Below are 16181 nucleotides of genomic sequence, written 5' to 3'. Positions count from 1 at the left end.
CTCTTAAGGTGTGTTGTTCCTGGTGGGGAGGTGTGTGTGAAATTTGGCCTCCACTCCAGGCAGCAAAATGTATTGGATTGGTACTGGATGGTTTCTTTCACAGTGGTATTTGTGTTCATGGATTTTTTTCCAGCTGTGAGTCACCTTGAGTATGGTTTTTCTGTAGAAAGGAAGGTAAGAAATTTTAATATAAAAATAAATAATATCAGGCTAAGAGAAGGGCACTCTGCATGTTCCCGGCAGCAGTCTCCCCTCTCCAGATGCAGAGAAATAGTCCCCAATAATTTCTGATAGGGAAGTCTCAGTCCAAGCTGTGAGATAAGCTTCTGAATGAGAGCACGGCAGAGAACCCAGTGGCAGACTCTCCTGCTGTGTCACAGCCTGCTAAAAGATACATTTGTCAAAGAGGCCAAGGGACTGTGGTAGGTAAAAATTAACAAATAGGAATATATGCATGAGTGGAAGGATAGCACATTATAGATTAACCCCCGTGGTGACCGGTGCTTATACTCCATGCAGCTTTATTTCAGCTTAAGCGTTTTTTATTACCTTCTTTGCATATCAGCAAGGCACCAATAAGGCCAGAATTAAAGTCTGCCACCATGTTCACATGTGAGAAGTAGGCATACGTGAGACAGGGAGGATCAGCTTCTCTGGGTCCAATTTCTGCAGTCACCTCCCACATATATGTATACGCCTGGCCAGGAGGCACAGCATCGCCCAGTCCTTCTGGATGTGATGCTGTGTCAAAATTTGACAAACCTTCAGTGGCAGAGGAGAACAGAACAGTGAGGATTTCTCATCTCATTAATAAATTAAGTCCACATACCAGTGATGCCCTTATAAAATAAATATTACATAAATGTACATACACGCAGTCTGAGCATAAAGCTCTGTTCACCCAGTTACTCCCGTCAATTGCAGACATGAATTTTCTTTCTCTCTGCTTTTGCTCATATGCTAAAAAGAGAACAAATCAATGTATTCACCTGTCTTATACAGCCCTGCTCTCTTTTTTCCTGCTCAGGGGTTGTACATGCACCACAGTCCAGATGACAGGTACTTATGGCCAAATGGCCCTACAGAAGTATTTGCTATAGCTTTGTGATCTAAGTTATAGCTTTGCTATAGCATTGTGATCTACAACCTGCTGAATTTTTTCAGATTGTTTTCTTCCTATACCATTAAGCTTATAGGACTCTTGTTGGAAGGACAGCTTTTTTATTGAAGTTACTTAGAACAGCCAAAGGCAATTTGCTTTCACTCCGGGGAATGGCATACCATCATACCAGCTTTACTTCAGCAGAATTAATTCAGTTTCAAATGTGGTCACTGAATTACTAACAGCACGATGTACTGACGTCTCAGTTACTCCGAGTCAGTACATTTGTCCCTTGCCGTTTAAACAGCAACTTGGGCTAATGTAGACAGATGGAACAATCCCCATGGAGGACAACAGCACAAATCCCAAGCAAAATAGGTTTCTGTTTTTGAGAAATACATACTTCCTGAACTTGGAGTTTACTGTTAAACCAGCGTAAGTATACCCAGTTTTACTTCTACTTTTAAGAGCCTATGGTCAGATCAAAGCCTAAGGTGGGCTTTAGGATCACAGTTCCACAAATGGGAACTTGGTTGTTGACTGATACTGGTGGTTGATGAAGCTGGGAATGGCAGCCATTTCAGAGAAGTCTGGCCAGAGGTAGCTGCCCATCCCCATATCCCCCCTGCAACATTTTAGGTGGGGTGGGGAAAAGTAGCGATACTAACAACTCCCTTATCATCACACTACAGATCACTGCAAGTACATGCACACGCACACTCCTTGTCTAAACTTTTCTATGCCTGCTACAGTACTACTTATTTAAACAGCCTATTCTGCACTGCCTCTGAAGCAACTAAGATAGTCAGCTGTTTGCTACAGAGCTTTTCTACACGAGGATTTTAATCGCTGTATCTACATTCGGTTTTGTTGGAGAATTGAGATCAGAGCTCTACACCAAGAGCTTTTCCTTCTCTTTGAGCAATCATGGAGGATGGGTGAAGTGCCAGATGACTGGAGGAGGGCTAATGATGTCTCTATCTTCAAAAATGGCAAAAAGGGGGAACCTGGGAACTACAGACCAGTCAGTCTGACATCAATCCCTGGGAAAATTCTGGAGCAGATGATAAAGCAAGTGATCTGTAAGCACCTTATAAACACCTTGAAAACAATGCAGTGATGACTCGAAGCCAACATGGATTTGTCAAGAACAAATCCTGCCAGACTAATCCAATCTCATTTTTTGATCAGGTAACCTCCCTTGTTTTCCTTGTCAAGAAATCACCGGGATAACAGGCAAGTATGGCCTTGGTGTACAAAATGAAGCAGGGCAAAACTCTATTAGCCTTTGTCAAGAGAACACGCTGATCATAGAAACACTCTTTTCCAACAGCACAAGAGGCGACTCTACACATGGACATCACCAGATGGTCAATATCGAAATCAGATTGATTATGTCCTTTGCAGCCAAAGATGGAGAAGCTCTATACAGTCAGTAAAAACAAGACCTGGAGCTGACTGTGGCTCAGCTCATGAGCTGCTTCTTGCAAAATTTCGGCTTAAATTGAAGAACGTAGGGAAAACCACTAAATCTTTCAGGTATGACCTAAATCATATCCTTTATGAATATACAGTGGAGATGACGAATAGATTGAAGGGATTAGACCTGATAGACAGAGTGCCTGAGGAACTATGGACGGAGGTCCGTAACATTGTTCAGGAGGCAGCAACTCAATCCATCCCCAAAAAAAAGAAATGCAAGGAAGCCAAGTGCCTGTCTGATGAGGCTTTACAAGTAGCTGAGGAAAGAAGGGAAGCGAAAAGCAAGGGAGAAAGGGGAAGATATATCCAACTGAATGCAGAGTTCCAGAAAATAGCAAGGAGAGACAAGAAGGCCTTCTTAAATGAACAATGCAAAGAAATCGAGGAAAACAACAGAATGGGAAAGACTAGAGATCTCTTCAAGAAAATCGGAGATCTCAAGGGAACGTTTTGTGCAAAGATGGGCATGATAAAGGACAAAGAAGGCAGGGACTTAACAGAAGCAGATGAGATTAAGAAGAGGTGGAAAGAATACACAGAAGAACTATGCAGGAAAGATCTTCATGTCCCTAATAGCCATGATAGTGCGGTCACTGAACTTCAGCCGGACATCCTCGAGAGTGAAGTCAAGTGGGTCTTAGGAAGCATTCTAACAACAAAGCTAGCAGAGATGACAGTATTCCAGCTGAGCTATTTAAAATACGAAAACATGATGCTGTTAAAGTGCTGCACTCAATATGCCAACAAATTTGGAACATTTGTTGAGAGCTACCAGAAGTACAAGCTGGGTTTTGAAGAGGAACTAGAGATCACATCACTAACTTTCGCTGCATCATGGAGAAAGCAAGAGAATTCCAGAAAAACGTCTATTTCTGCTTCATTGACTACGCTAGAGCCTTTGATTGTGTAGATCACAACAAACTCTGGCAAATTCTTAAAGTGATGAGAATACCAGACCACCTTACCTGTCTCCTGAGAAACCTGTACAAGGGTCAAGAAGCAACAGTAAGAACCAGACATGGAACAACCGATTGGTTCAAAATTGGGAAAGGAGTACGACAAGGCTGCATATTGTCGCCCTGCTTATTTAACTTATATGCAGAGTACATCATGAGAAACACCGGGTTGGATGAATCACAGGTCGGAATTAAGATTGCCAGGAGAATTATCAACAACCTCAGATACGCAGATGATACCACCCTAATGGCAGAAAGCGAAGAGGATCTAAAGAGCCTCTTATTGAGGGTGAAAGAGGAGAGTGCAAAAGCTGGTTTGACATTCTCGAGGATGTCTGGCTGAAGTTCAGTGACCACACTATCATGGCTATCAGGGACATTATGATCTTTCCTGTATAGTTCTTCTGTGTATTCTTTCCACCTCTTCTTAATCTCATCTGCAAAGAAGTCCCTGCCTTCTTTGTCCTTTATCATGCCCGTCTTTGCACAAAACGTTCCCTTGAGATCTCCGATTTTCTTGAAGAGATCTCTAGTCTTTCCCATTCTGTTGTTTTCCTTGATTTCTTTGCATTGTTCATTTAAGAAGGCCTTCTTGTCTCTCCTTGCTATTCTTTGGAACTCTGCATTCAGTTGGATAAATCTTCCCCTTTCTCCCTTGCTTTTCGCTTCCCTTCTTTCGTCAGCTACTTGTAAAGCCTCATCAGACAGCCACTTGGCTTTCTTGCATTTCTTTTTCTTTGGGATGGACTGAATTGCTGCCTCCTGAACAATGTTACGGACCTCCGTCCATAGTTCCTCAGGCACTCTGTCTATCAGGTCTAATCCCTTAACTCTATTCCTCACCTCCACTGTATATTCATAAGGGATATGATTTATGTCATACCTGAACGTTTTAGTGGTTTTCCCTACGTTCTTCAATTTAAGCTGAAATTTTGCAACAAGAAGCTCATGATCTGAGCCACAGTCAGCTCCAGGTCTTGTTTTTACTGACTGTATAGAGCTTCTCCATCTTTGGCTGCAAAGGACATAATCAATCTGATTTCGATATTGACCATCTGGTGATGTCCATGTGTAGAGTCGCCTCTTGTGCTGTTGGAAAAGAGTGTTTGCTATGATCAGCGTGTTCTCTTGGCAAAACTCTATTAGCTTTTGTCCTGCTTCTTTTGTACACCAAGGCCATGCCTGCCTGTTATCCCGGTGATTTCTTGACTTCCTACTTTAGCATTCCAATCCCCTATGATGAAGAGGACATCTTTGTTTGGTGTTAGTTCTAGAAGGTGTTGTAGGTCTTCACAGAACCGATCAACCTCAGCTTCTTCGGCTTCAGTGGTTGGGGCGTAGACTTGAATTACTGTGATGTTGAATGGTTTGCCTTGGATTCGTACTGAGATCATTCTATCGTTTTTGAGATTGTACCCCAGTACTGCTTTTCCCACCCTTTTGTTGACTATGAGTGCTACTCCATTTCTTCTAAGGGATTCTTGCCCACAGTAGTAGATATGATGGTCACCTGAATTAAATTCGCCCATGCCTGTCCATTTGAGTTCGCTGATTCCCAAGATGTCGATGTTCAGTCTTGCCATCTCACGTTTGACCACCTCCAGCTTACCTTGATTCATTGATCTGACATTCCAGGTTCCTAAGTAATATTGTTCTTTACAGCATCGGATTTTCTTTTCACCACCAGACACATCCACAGCTGAGTGTCCTTTCAGCTTTGGCCCAGCCGCTTCACTCTTTCTGGCACTACTTGGAAATACCCTCTGCTGTTCCCCAGTAGTATATTGGACACCTTCCGACCTGAGGGGCTCATCTTCCGGCGTCATCTCTTTTAGCCTTGTGATACGTTCCATGGGGTTGTCTTGGCAAGAATACTGGAGTGGGTTGCCATTTCCTTCTCCAGTGGACCACGTTTTGTCAGTACTCTTTGCCATGACCTGTCCGTCTTGGGTGGCGCTGCATGGCATAGCTTATGGCTTCACTGAGTTACGCAAGCCCCTTCGCCACAACAAGGCAGTTTTTAGAGCAAAGCAGTGGCGGTGGTGTATGAGTATATATGGGCTTCTTCACATGGAGCTTTTATCCTGCTATTGAGATTGCTCAATCATGGAAGTTTGTGGGTCCTTTTTGTGACATCACCAACCTCCAGGGCACATCCAGAAGTATTTCCTGGTTATTCAATTTATTTATGTATTTATTATTTCATTTCTATGCTGCCCAATAGCCAAAGCTCTCTGGGCAGTTCACAAAAATTAGAACCACAAAGCACAGCATAAGATAGTATAAAATATGAAAGCATAAAACCTCCATATAACCGTTTTATAATAATAATTCCATGTTAAAAAGGTCCGGAGAAAATGAAACAGCCACTAGATGGCGCTGTTTCATAGAGTTCTATGGAACCTTGAAAATTAAAAGCGTCCCCTCTCAGCAATCACGTGATTGCTGTCCGGGAGCCCGCTATAAATGCAGAAAGGCTACACGACGCGAGGACTGCAGATTTTTTCTTTAATGTAAAGGCGCTTTCTCTCTATATATGTATATTACACTTTCCCTGCCTGCTACTTTTCTGTTTCAAAATCACCACAATGGGATTTCAAATAGTAAACACCCATTTAAAATCTTGCCACTTAGAAAAGGTTGCTTGGAAAAAGCTACTTAGAAGGTGTCGGGGAAGACGATTTGGAGCAGAAAAATGGCAGGCTGGGAAAAAGTGTCCCCTCCTTGCTCTGATTCCTTTTGCAGTCTAAGGGCTCCTTCACACCAGGCTTTTATCCTGCGATTGAGATGGCTCCTTCACAGAAATTTGTGGGCTCTTTACGCGACGCAGTGATCATCCCAGGCATCTCCTGCACTAAATGCCCTTTGTTACCTTTTAAAATAGATCGCAGATACTGAGCTAGCAAATTACCCTGCTTTGTTCTGCTTGAGTTCCTTCCCTGAAAAGAGGAAAAGTGGCAAGAAGAGGAGCGAGAACAATGAAAGATAAAGGAAGACTCAGATATGGGGGAGAAGGAGGGGGGAAGGGGAGGGGAGAAGGAAGCACGTGTAAAGGGAGTCAGTTGTGATCCTGCATTTAATACGGAAGCAGAAAGCCCTGTTTTAAATGCAGGATTTTAGGCTGGTGTAGAGATGCCCTAAATTCCCCTTTTAGATGATGGGCTGTGGAGGGGTGTGGGCCATGTGGCTGAGAGCATGTTGTCCTCCCATTCCAGGAAGATATGAATCGACTATGGGCTGATTCACCAGCTTGTCAAGATGTGGGTTGCTTACAGAGGTTGCAGGAAGCGCTGAAGCCATGCTGAGGCAGCTATGCTGAGGCAGTGCTTTCACTCAGAGTTTGGGCCTTGTCACCAAGGTCACCAAGCTATCCCCAAAGGTTTGAAATTAGGTTGAACAATGCTGTGGTGATCCCAGAGCATGTGTGGTGATTGCTCATGATGAAACAATTAGAAAACCACTTCGGCTTTCACCACCAATACTAACCCACAACATCATCATACCAACTCAAAGGATGAGATGACTCATTTTCACCTCAAGTCTTGTACTTTGAAGGGAACGAAACACTTCTTGAAGCAGCTAGCACCACAGAATGCCTCACCACCATACAAGATTAAATTCTCTATGGGAAGTTGGTGAGGGAACCATATCCATATCACAAACAATGCTGCAATTTTACTAATGTTTTGGTGTTCCAGAACGTGTACTCTGAGATGGGAGGCAAAGGTTTCACACACACACATACACACACACACATCTCCTTAGTTGCACTGAAATGGGAGAACTTAGGGTGCTTCCAGACTAAGCTTTTATTGTGCCATCACCCTGTCTCATTCATGGAATTTTACATACTCAATTTGTACCCCTCCTGTGCTTTCCCACCGCTTCTTCCAACTTTTTTCTTACTGCAAAAATCCCATTAAGGTGAAAAAGACAGAAGAGCTGCACAATGCCTTCTAATTGGTAGTGCTAGTGGCCCTCTGTCTATGTTTTCATGGGTGGGGGGAATTGGTGCCTGTTATAAACAAACAAACAAAACCCAGAACTTTCAGCAATAACTCTCTTCCCCTTTGTTCACTTTCAGCAACACGTGAAATTCCTCCAAAGGCAGGACTATTCACTTCTTTAGCAAGTGTTATCTCTCATGCCCTCATATGATATTTTGAGGCTTTCTCACATCATCTGCGTGAATGTGCACATGGCACAGAAAAACAAGCAAGTGCCACTTTAAAGCTGAGGAGACATTCTAGTCCATATTGGTACTACATTTGAATCGCAGATAAAGAAAACAAACAAAACATAAGCACATTTCTATTTCTTTGATTTGTACCAAGAAAAAAGACACTCAAGGCAACTTTAGCGTCACGTTGTATGAAATTGCCTTTAGATCAACTGCAGCACTTACCCTCTGATTGGTTGTTGTACACTGGACTTTGTGGGTAAATGCTCAGTGGTCTGTCAACGAAGTTCCTAAAATTAATGATGAGTGTGTCTCCCACTTCAGCACGTAGTGTTGGCCCCAGAAGCCCTGCCAAAAAGAAAGGAAGGAAGAAATATTAAGAGAAAGCCTAAACATACAACATGGCAGTTCTTGGGAAAGGAAACTTGCCTTCCCCTAGCTGGAGATAGTATTATAACGAAGGTATGGAATGCAAAGAGGGACAAACCTGAGAATACAAATGAATAAACAATGGCTATTAGGATGCACCACCATTCCTTAGAGCTGGGATGTACAAGAAGAAAAGAGGTCATGGGTAGGCATATACTGTAGCCTTTTCTGACTTACAATATGCATGTTGGCTGAATGCATGGAAGGAAGTGGGGGTGGGATCCCATCCCATGGAGCTCACGGGACAGATGAATGGGCACAATCCTGCTCCTCCCGCCACATGTTCAGACAATACACATTTTGAAAGTGAGGTTATTTTCCCAAGGCCAAAGAAGAACTGTAGCTTAATAGACAGCTGAGCTATTTTTTCAGGTTGGGGACAGCTTTTCTGACCACTGCACCAGCCCAACCTGGGATGGGGGCCCTGCTTAGCCTTGGGGGTTCATCAAAAAGAGCTTTTATCCTACTATTGAGATGGCTCTGTCACGGAAGTTTGCAGGCTCTTTAGATAACTCCATTACCCTCGAGGTTGTCTCCCACAATTTCCCCAAGCCTATCCCGTGTTTTCCCCAAACACAATAAATGTGGTATTTTTTCCAGCCCACGGAACAGGAGTGCCATGACCTCCCTGTGAAATTCTCCAATAGCGGGAAAAACCACTCTGTCTGCCTGCGGCTGGCGTTTGTTTTCAGTCGCTGGGCGCGCGCATGGTCAGGATGACAAAGGCATCGAGGATGGGAGTGGGGCGTGCAGGAGCAGATTTGACAGGCGCAAGGGCAAGAATCACCCACCAATTGCAGCTCCTATCTCCACTCAAGTCTTGCTGAGGAAGGACTTCCCTTATTTCCCAGGTGTCTGCCATGTAAATGCTTGAGCACATTTCTCAGTTGGAGGGAGAAGGGGGTAAAATGCCTCCCTGCAATGAAAGAAGACACATCTGATCCCCCACCCCACCAAGCTCAGAAGCAACATCCTCTGTTGATTCAGAGCATCCCATTAAGTTCAGTGGGGCTTACTCCCAAGTAAGTGTGCTGAGGGTTGCAGACTTACAGGGTGATCTTATGTCTACTCAGAAGTAAGTCCCATTGAGTTCAATGGGGTTTACTCCCATGTAAGTGTGCCAAGGGTTGCAGGCGTACAGCACAATCTTCCATTTTCTGTCTACTCAGAAGTAAGTCCCATTGAGTTCAATGGGGTTTACTCCCATGTATGTGTGCCAAGGGTTGCAGACTTACAGCACAATCTTACATTTTATGACTACTCAAAAGTAAGTCAGAGGTTTCCTGGGGGCTGCAAGAAAAGAGTACAGCAGAAGTTAAGCTATGAAAACAAGACCCCCCCCCCTTTGCACACATGCCAGGAAGAGAGGGAGGGAGGCACTCCCTCTGTTCAAACCACATGTCGGCTGTGTAAAGGAGCCCTTCCTAATCCTTCAAAGAAACCGAAAGCAGGAAGCTCCAGACAGGAAGTGGATTTTTGCGGGCGTTTTGCTTAATGTAGAAACATTCTTAACAACGTGGGATAAAGTTATGAACGTTGCCTCATACTAGGTCAAATTATTTGTCCATGTAGCTCAGTATTGTCTACTCTACTCTGACTGGAAGTGGCTTTCCAGGGCCTCAAGCAGAAACCTTTCACATCGCCTGCTACCTGATTCTTATATGGAACATATGAAGCTGTCTTATACCCATTCAGACCCATTGGTCCATGGAGCTCAGTATTGTCTACAGCGACTGGCAGTGCCACAGTGGCTCTCAGGGGTTTCAGACAGGGATCTTTTCTCTCAGAATACTAGAGCCCATTGGGATAATTCAATAAAGCAAAATGGTGGGATATTCAGAACAGATAAAAAGAAAAACTTCTTCACACAGTGCATAGATCAGCTATGGAATTTGCTTCCACAAGACATAGTGATGGCCACCAACTTGGACAGCTTTAAAAGGGAATTAGACAAATTCATGGAGGATAAGGCTATCAGTGGCTATTGCTTTTTTGTACCATCTAGCCTTATGAAAAGGTCTGGAGAACTTGAAAGCTTGCTCACCCTTTTGTGGCATTTTGGTTGCCCAACTGTGGATTTTGAATTTTGTTTTTCTCATGGACCAGCACAGTTAATTTTGTTTTTTAAATGTTTTCATTATTTATGAAAAATATTTTTGGGTGCCTTTCAGGGCAGAAGCCCTCCCAACCAAGGTGGCGTACAACAATAAAACACATAAACACATAAAACCAATACAATATTGAAAGGGATAAAAACACAATAAAACAGTAAGAACACATTAAAAATGATGGCTATATATCACCTCCAGTATCAGAAGCAGTATGCCTCTGAACACCAGTTGCTGGGGAACTTGAGCAGGAAGGTGCTATTGTGCTCACATCCTGCTTGTGGTCTTCCCATGGGCATCTGTTTGGCCACTGTGGGAAGAGAATGCTTGCCTAGGTAGGCCTTTAGTCTGATCCAGCAGGGCTCTTCTTATGTTCCTACCTGGAGATACTGGCGATTGAACCTGAGATCTTCTGCATGCAAAGCATGTGCTTTATCACCCTTCTCCTAGCTGGGGATTACTTTGATTCAGCTTATCATAGAATCATAGAATAGTAGGGTTGGAAGGGGCCTACAAGGCCATCGAGTCCAACCCCCTGCTCAATGCAGGAATCCAAGTCAGAGCATCCCTGACAGATGGCTGTCCAGCCTCGTCTTGAACGCCTCCAGTGTGGGAGAGCCCACCACCTCCCTAGGTAATTGGTTCCATTGTCGTATTGCTCTAACAGTCAGGAAGTTTTTCCTGATTGGGACCTTCTGTCTTGGGACCTTCTGTCTGCAAAGCCCACGTTCTACCACTGGGATATGTTCCCTCCCCAGTACTTACAGTGTGAGAGATACAGGTGTTGTCAGCAACGTATCTAGAAAATGCAATAAATCCATTGCAGGTAGTGCGTGTGGCAAGTTCCATTTCCTGAGCACAAACCCTTGCCCTAGCGGGTGTCCAGTAAGCTAGCCATTTGTGCATCGCCAAATAAGAAGAGAAAAGGGGCCACAGATCTGTATTAAAAATGCATGTGCTGATGTATATGTATAGATGCAAATGTAGAAATAATTACTATAACGTGAATGGAAATACAATAGTGGGGAAGACTGTGAACAAGCGACCTGACTGCATGCTCAGTCTGCTGACCAGGTGCGTCCTGCTGATGGTTAACTTCCAGGCCCCTGATCTCCTTTCTTATGGTTCCTTATCTTTAAACCAGACAGCCCTTCAAATAGAGGAGGCCTTCAAATAGAGGACTGACCTTTGTAAAGTGGTGTCCAAAGTCCCCGGTTAATTCTAATCCTGAATGTTCTCAAAATAGGAATTGGATTTTAAAAAGAATTTTAAAAAACAGGGTTCCTGATCACATGGAAAGAGCTTCACATGTGTGCAACTGTCTCCTACTGAAATGGCTTTGTATAAGTAGTTTCAGTAGGAGATGATTTGCAAAAGCCCACCTCTCACACCCATCTTTTCACACACTCATTCTTTTAATTATACATTTCAGTGGGTTGAGGGGGTTATTACCCATCCACTCTTTGCATGCACATTCTTATCAATGTACAGAAGATTGTGCATGCAGGATGTGCTGCTAGAATAATATGGAAGTGAAAGGAGGAAGCCATGGTCCAATTTGTTTGGCAATAAGCAAAGTAACCTTTGAAATGGGCACACACAGAACAACTTCAACACAGATTGTGGGTATATTTTCATCAAACTTGTTTTCAACCGTACAACAGTGTTATGCAGTTTGTATGATTCATCACATTCCAACGAATTATTTCCCCACAGTAGAGTAACGCATCTTATTAAATGGGGTCATTAAGAAAGACAGTCAAAAACAGTCAGGTATCAATTAAAAAAAGAAGAAAGAATAGAGTAATTTTCAAAAGTGACTATTTGTTTGTTTGTATTTATTTATAAGATGCCTGCAAAACCAGTTTTGTAGTTTGGGGCCTTGTACAGTTGTTTCATAACAGAGTAATAATACAATAAATACAAACAGAGACCTAAAAACACAACAATACAAAATAGACAGAATAAAAATACAAATGCAAATACAAAAGAAAATATGATAAAAAATACCAATCTGATAAAATGCAAATTAAAAAAATGACAAGCTAAAACCAGCCAAGAAATAAAATGGGAGTTAAAACCAGGAACGTGTAATAGGGATCAAAACAACAAATATTTAAAAGGCCTGGGAGAACAAAAAGGTATTAATGATTTGGAACTTTCATTGTGAGATACTTTAAAGGTGGCCAGATTTCAAGGGCTTTCATCGCTTGTCCTCTAAGTATCATAAATCTTATGTACCGCATATTGGTAACCCTAAAGCTAAGGGCCACTTCTCTCTACACATTGTGGTGGTCACTATGGAAACATATGGCAGACAAACGGGATTGGGAACCCATTTTTCTGTAATTCGGGCATGGGGAACATGTCTCCCTCCAGATGTTGGGGGACCGCAATTCCCATTAGCCCTAGCTAGCATAGCCAATGATGAGGGATGATGGGAGTTGCAATCCAACAACATCTAGAGGCCCACCCATTCCCCATTCCTGCTGAAATGTGTGAAGTGGACCCAAGGCCCTAGAAATGAATGGCTGCTGCTGACCAGTCAGTCTGTAGAGAACTACCACTTTCATTTTACATCCACCAGTCAAAAGGAAAGCATTATGGGGCACCTGTCAAGGTCCACACCCCAGCAGGGGTTCACTACTGAGCACCCACAGGCAGCCCCTTGGCTGTGCTCTCCACCTCCGTGTTGTTGCTGGTGAGAACAAGAAAGCCGCTGCCGCCGCTGCTGCTCACCTTGCCCTCTCCTTTTAAGCAGTGAGGCAGACTGGTGAAGAGGGAGAAGGCAAACAAACAGGCAGCTGTGGTGACAGTGGTAAGGAGATTGGCCTCCTCGGGGAGGAAGCCCCACTAAAGCCACCTTGCCTAACCCTCACCAATCTGAAGCCAGTATTGAATCTAGGGTGGCCACATATGAATCGCCAGAAAAGAGGGCAGAAGAGGGCACTGATTGGCATAAAATTTGCATATACTAATTTATATGTGTAGATGCAAATTTAGACATGATGATGAATTAAACAAGAATACAGTACATCTGTGCTGTCCAAGCGCTGAGTGGCAATGGGCAACAGTTCCTACGGTTCTTATCTTTAAAGCGGAATTGGGCAGGATAGCCTTTCAAATAGAGGATGCCTTCAAAGAGAGGGCTGTCCTCTGTACAAGAGAACATGTGGCCACCCTTGGCCTCTGTCACCAGCCAGAGGACTAAGGGCCTCTGGGTAGTTGAACCACAAACATCCCAATAAGAACTCCATTTCTTATTGGACCAGCATGACCCCGACTTAGGATATAATATAAACAGCAACTTACCACTATTAAGAACTCAACACTTTGTTCTGGCGTTGTAGGTCTGATCACTCTCCTTTAGCACTCCACTCCCTTTAATTTGTATGCCTTGTCTTGTTTTCTAGTGTGTAAGCCTGAGGGCAGGGCCTGTGCCTCATCTGCATTTCTGTACAATCCTCACTAGCAGCATTGTGTATTGAAACTGAAATCTCTGTGAGCCACTTGAGGAGACTTGGGTGGGCGTGTAGAAAAGCAGGATAATACATTAATAAACAAGTAAATAAATATGTGATGGGCTAAACCTGCTGTTTGATTGGGTTCATAACCAAACAAGATTATACTGTTTGGGATATTATACTGCGAAAACAATATCATCTGCTTCTAAAAATAATATGCTTACCTAATAGAGCATTTCTTGGTTTTTCAGTTTTGAAATCTGCTTCATACTCTCTGTAGACAATTTTCTTAAACAGAGGATGTGACTTTGGTAATCTGAAATACAAAGTTCTTTAAACTAATCATATGAAATAGCTTATATGGGGCAGGGGGATGAGATTTATAAAAATTCCATGATGAAAATTCATCATGCAAGTTAAGCACAGCTGCAGAAATTAACAGGCATGTTTTAACATGTTTTGTAGTGTCTCTACGCTGAGATGCTCCACGTCCTACCAACTTCTGAGGCAAGATAGGTGATGACAGGACAGTGCCTTTTTTGTTGTGGCACCTTGTCTCTGGAATTCTAGATCCATTTCAGTTGGGCTTCAGGCCTAGTTTTGGAACAGAAACTGCCTTGGGATGACCTCTGCCAGGAGAGGGACTGGGGAGTGCGACCCTGTTGATTCTCCTGGACCTCTCAGTGGCTTTCGATACCATCAACCATGGTATCCTTTTGGATAGGTTGTCTGAGTTGGGAGTTGGAGGCACTGCACTGCAGTGGTTCCGCTCCTACTTGGATGGCCGACTCCAGAAGGTGGTGCTGGGGGATTATTGCACTGTGCCATGGCAATTATGCCAGGGGGTTCCACAGGGCTCTATTTTATCCCCCATGCTGTTTAACATCTACATGAAACCACTGGGGGTGGGGGAGGTTATCCAGAGGTGTGGGCTGAGGTGCCATTTTGATTTGCACAGGCCTTAAGTGTCTGATGAGGTTTATAGTGGTGTTTTATCGTATTTATTGTTCTGCTGTGTCTTGTTTTATTATGGTTTTTATGATCTGTGGTTTAAAAAATGTGATTTTATTATTTCATCAAAAGCTGCTCTGGAAGCATTGCTAAGAGCAGTTTATAACTAGTCTAAACAAACAAACAAACAAGGTTATTTTGCAGAATTTGCAATATTCTATTCCAAGGCCACATCTACATGGATCATTTACTCTGGTCCTGCTGCGGCCCTAAGTGAACATGGCACATGATGTATGCCCCTCTCCGTAGCAAACATGCTTTTTCTTGCTGTAAAATCTGGGTTTTTTGGAAACTGGTTTTCTGACAGATTTCCCCATCCACGTGGCTTCAGCGCAGTTTGGGAGGCTGTGAGACCTGAACTGCCCTCGGTGCAGGCTGCTGGAAGGGAAAGTTGTGTTGGGGGGGGTGTCGGGAGCACAGAGGGCTAAACTGCATCTACCCGGAAGTAACTTCAACTGCACTTTGCTGAGTACTGGAGCAGAAGGGTTGGGAGAATTCCTTTGCCTGTTTTTTACCTATTCATTGAGCACAGAGGTGGAGAGGGGGTGGGCAGCCAGCCCTGTTGCTCTGAAACTGTGCTGTTGTGAACAGGCAATGGATAAACATGCTTACACGGAAGTAACTCTTTCCAGTTGCACTTCACTGACTGTGGGAGGGGGGAGGAGGGGGGCAGCCAGCCCTGTCCTTTGAAACTGCGCTGTTGTGAATGTGCGCATAACTTCAAGGATTCTTTTAAAGGAATCCCTCCCAAAGGACTCTTATTCCCGCTGAGAAATAGTGGCCAGGCGTGCGAGGGAGAGGCGTTGGATAAACATGCTTACTCTGAAGTAACTCTCTCCAACTGCACTTCACTGGTCGTGGAAGGGGGGAGGGGGTGGGCAGGCAGCCTCTGCTCATTTGCTGCTCTGCACCATCGCAGTTAATGACATTCAGCTCTACTCAAGAGACTCCACCGGCAGAACCTTGAATAAATGCAGTGTCTGGTGCCATTTGCCCCAAGAAAGCGAGGTCTTCTCCAATTAATACACCATGTTATTGGCTGCACGTGCTGCACAAGAAGCAAATTCAATGTGTTGAAAATCCAGATTTAAATGGAATCAACTCATATGGAGTCTCCCTGTAGATGTGGCCCAACTTTATTTCAGAACTGGATTGAATGGAGGCAACCTCAGGGATGCGAACAAAAGCAAGAATGCATGGAGGATCATAGGACCAAAACAGGGAAGAAATATATGCTAGTCTCTGGAAATCCCATGGCGACCCCTCTGATTCCTCGGCCTTTTGGCTCTTGGGGCCAAAAAAGCTGTGCACCACTGCTTTAGGAAAAGCTACCACAACACTATAAAGTTTTATTCTGAATTCTCAGGCTAGAATTCTCAGGTGCTTTCATCTGTAAGGCCGACCACCTGCTTACTTGATCCTTGCCCATCTTGGCTCATTATGAGCTGC

The 16181-nt window shown here is 43.8% G+C and overlaps 1 protein-coding gene across 3 annotated transcripts in view; it reads right to left on the bottom strand.

Moving 5' to 3' along the window:
- The window catches only part of F5 (coagulation factor V), an 81736-nt gene that overhangs the window by 61656 nt on the left and 3899 nt on the right, over positions 1-16181 (bottom strand). For all 3 annotated transcript variants that reach the window (XR_014789044.1, XR_014789045.1, XM_084843147.1), the window contains exons 2-4: positions 13946-14037; positions 7946-8068; positions 550-762 (exon numbers count right to left, since the gene is read on the bottom strand). Coding sequence is in view for 1 of the 3 variants with exons in the window: in XM_084843147.1 (XP_084699273.1) it covers positions 550-762; positions 7946-8068; positions 13946-14037 (428 nt within the window). In the remaining 2 variants the exon portion in view is untranslated. The remainder of the gene's footprint in view (positions 1-549; positions 763-7945; positions 8069-13945; positions 14038-16181) is intronic.

The sequence above is a fragment of the Heloderma suspectum genome, chromosome 3, assembly GCF_057233095.1.
Source record: "Heloderma suspectum isolate Gila_16-S chromosome 3, 16-S_ref, whole genome shotgun sequence".
Classification (NCBI taxonomy): Eukaryota; Metazoa; Chordata; class Lepidosauria; order Squamata; family Helodermatidae; genus Heloderma; species Heloderma suspectum.
The sequence above is the reverse complement of the archived record's forward strand: the minus strand, read 5'-3'. Positions and strand labels throughout refer to the sequence as shown.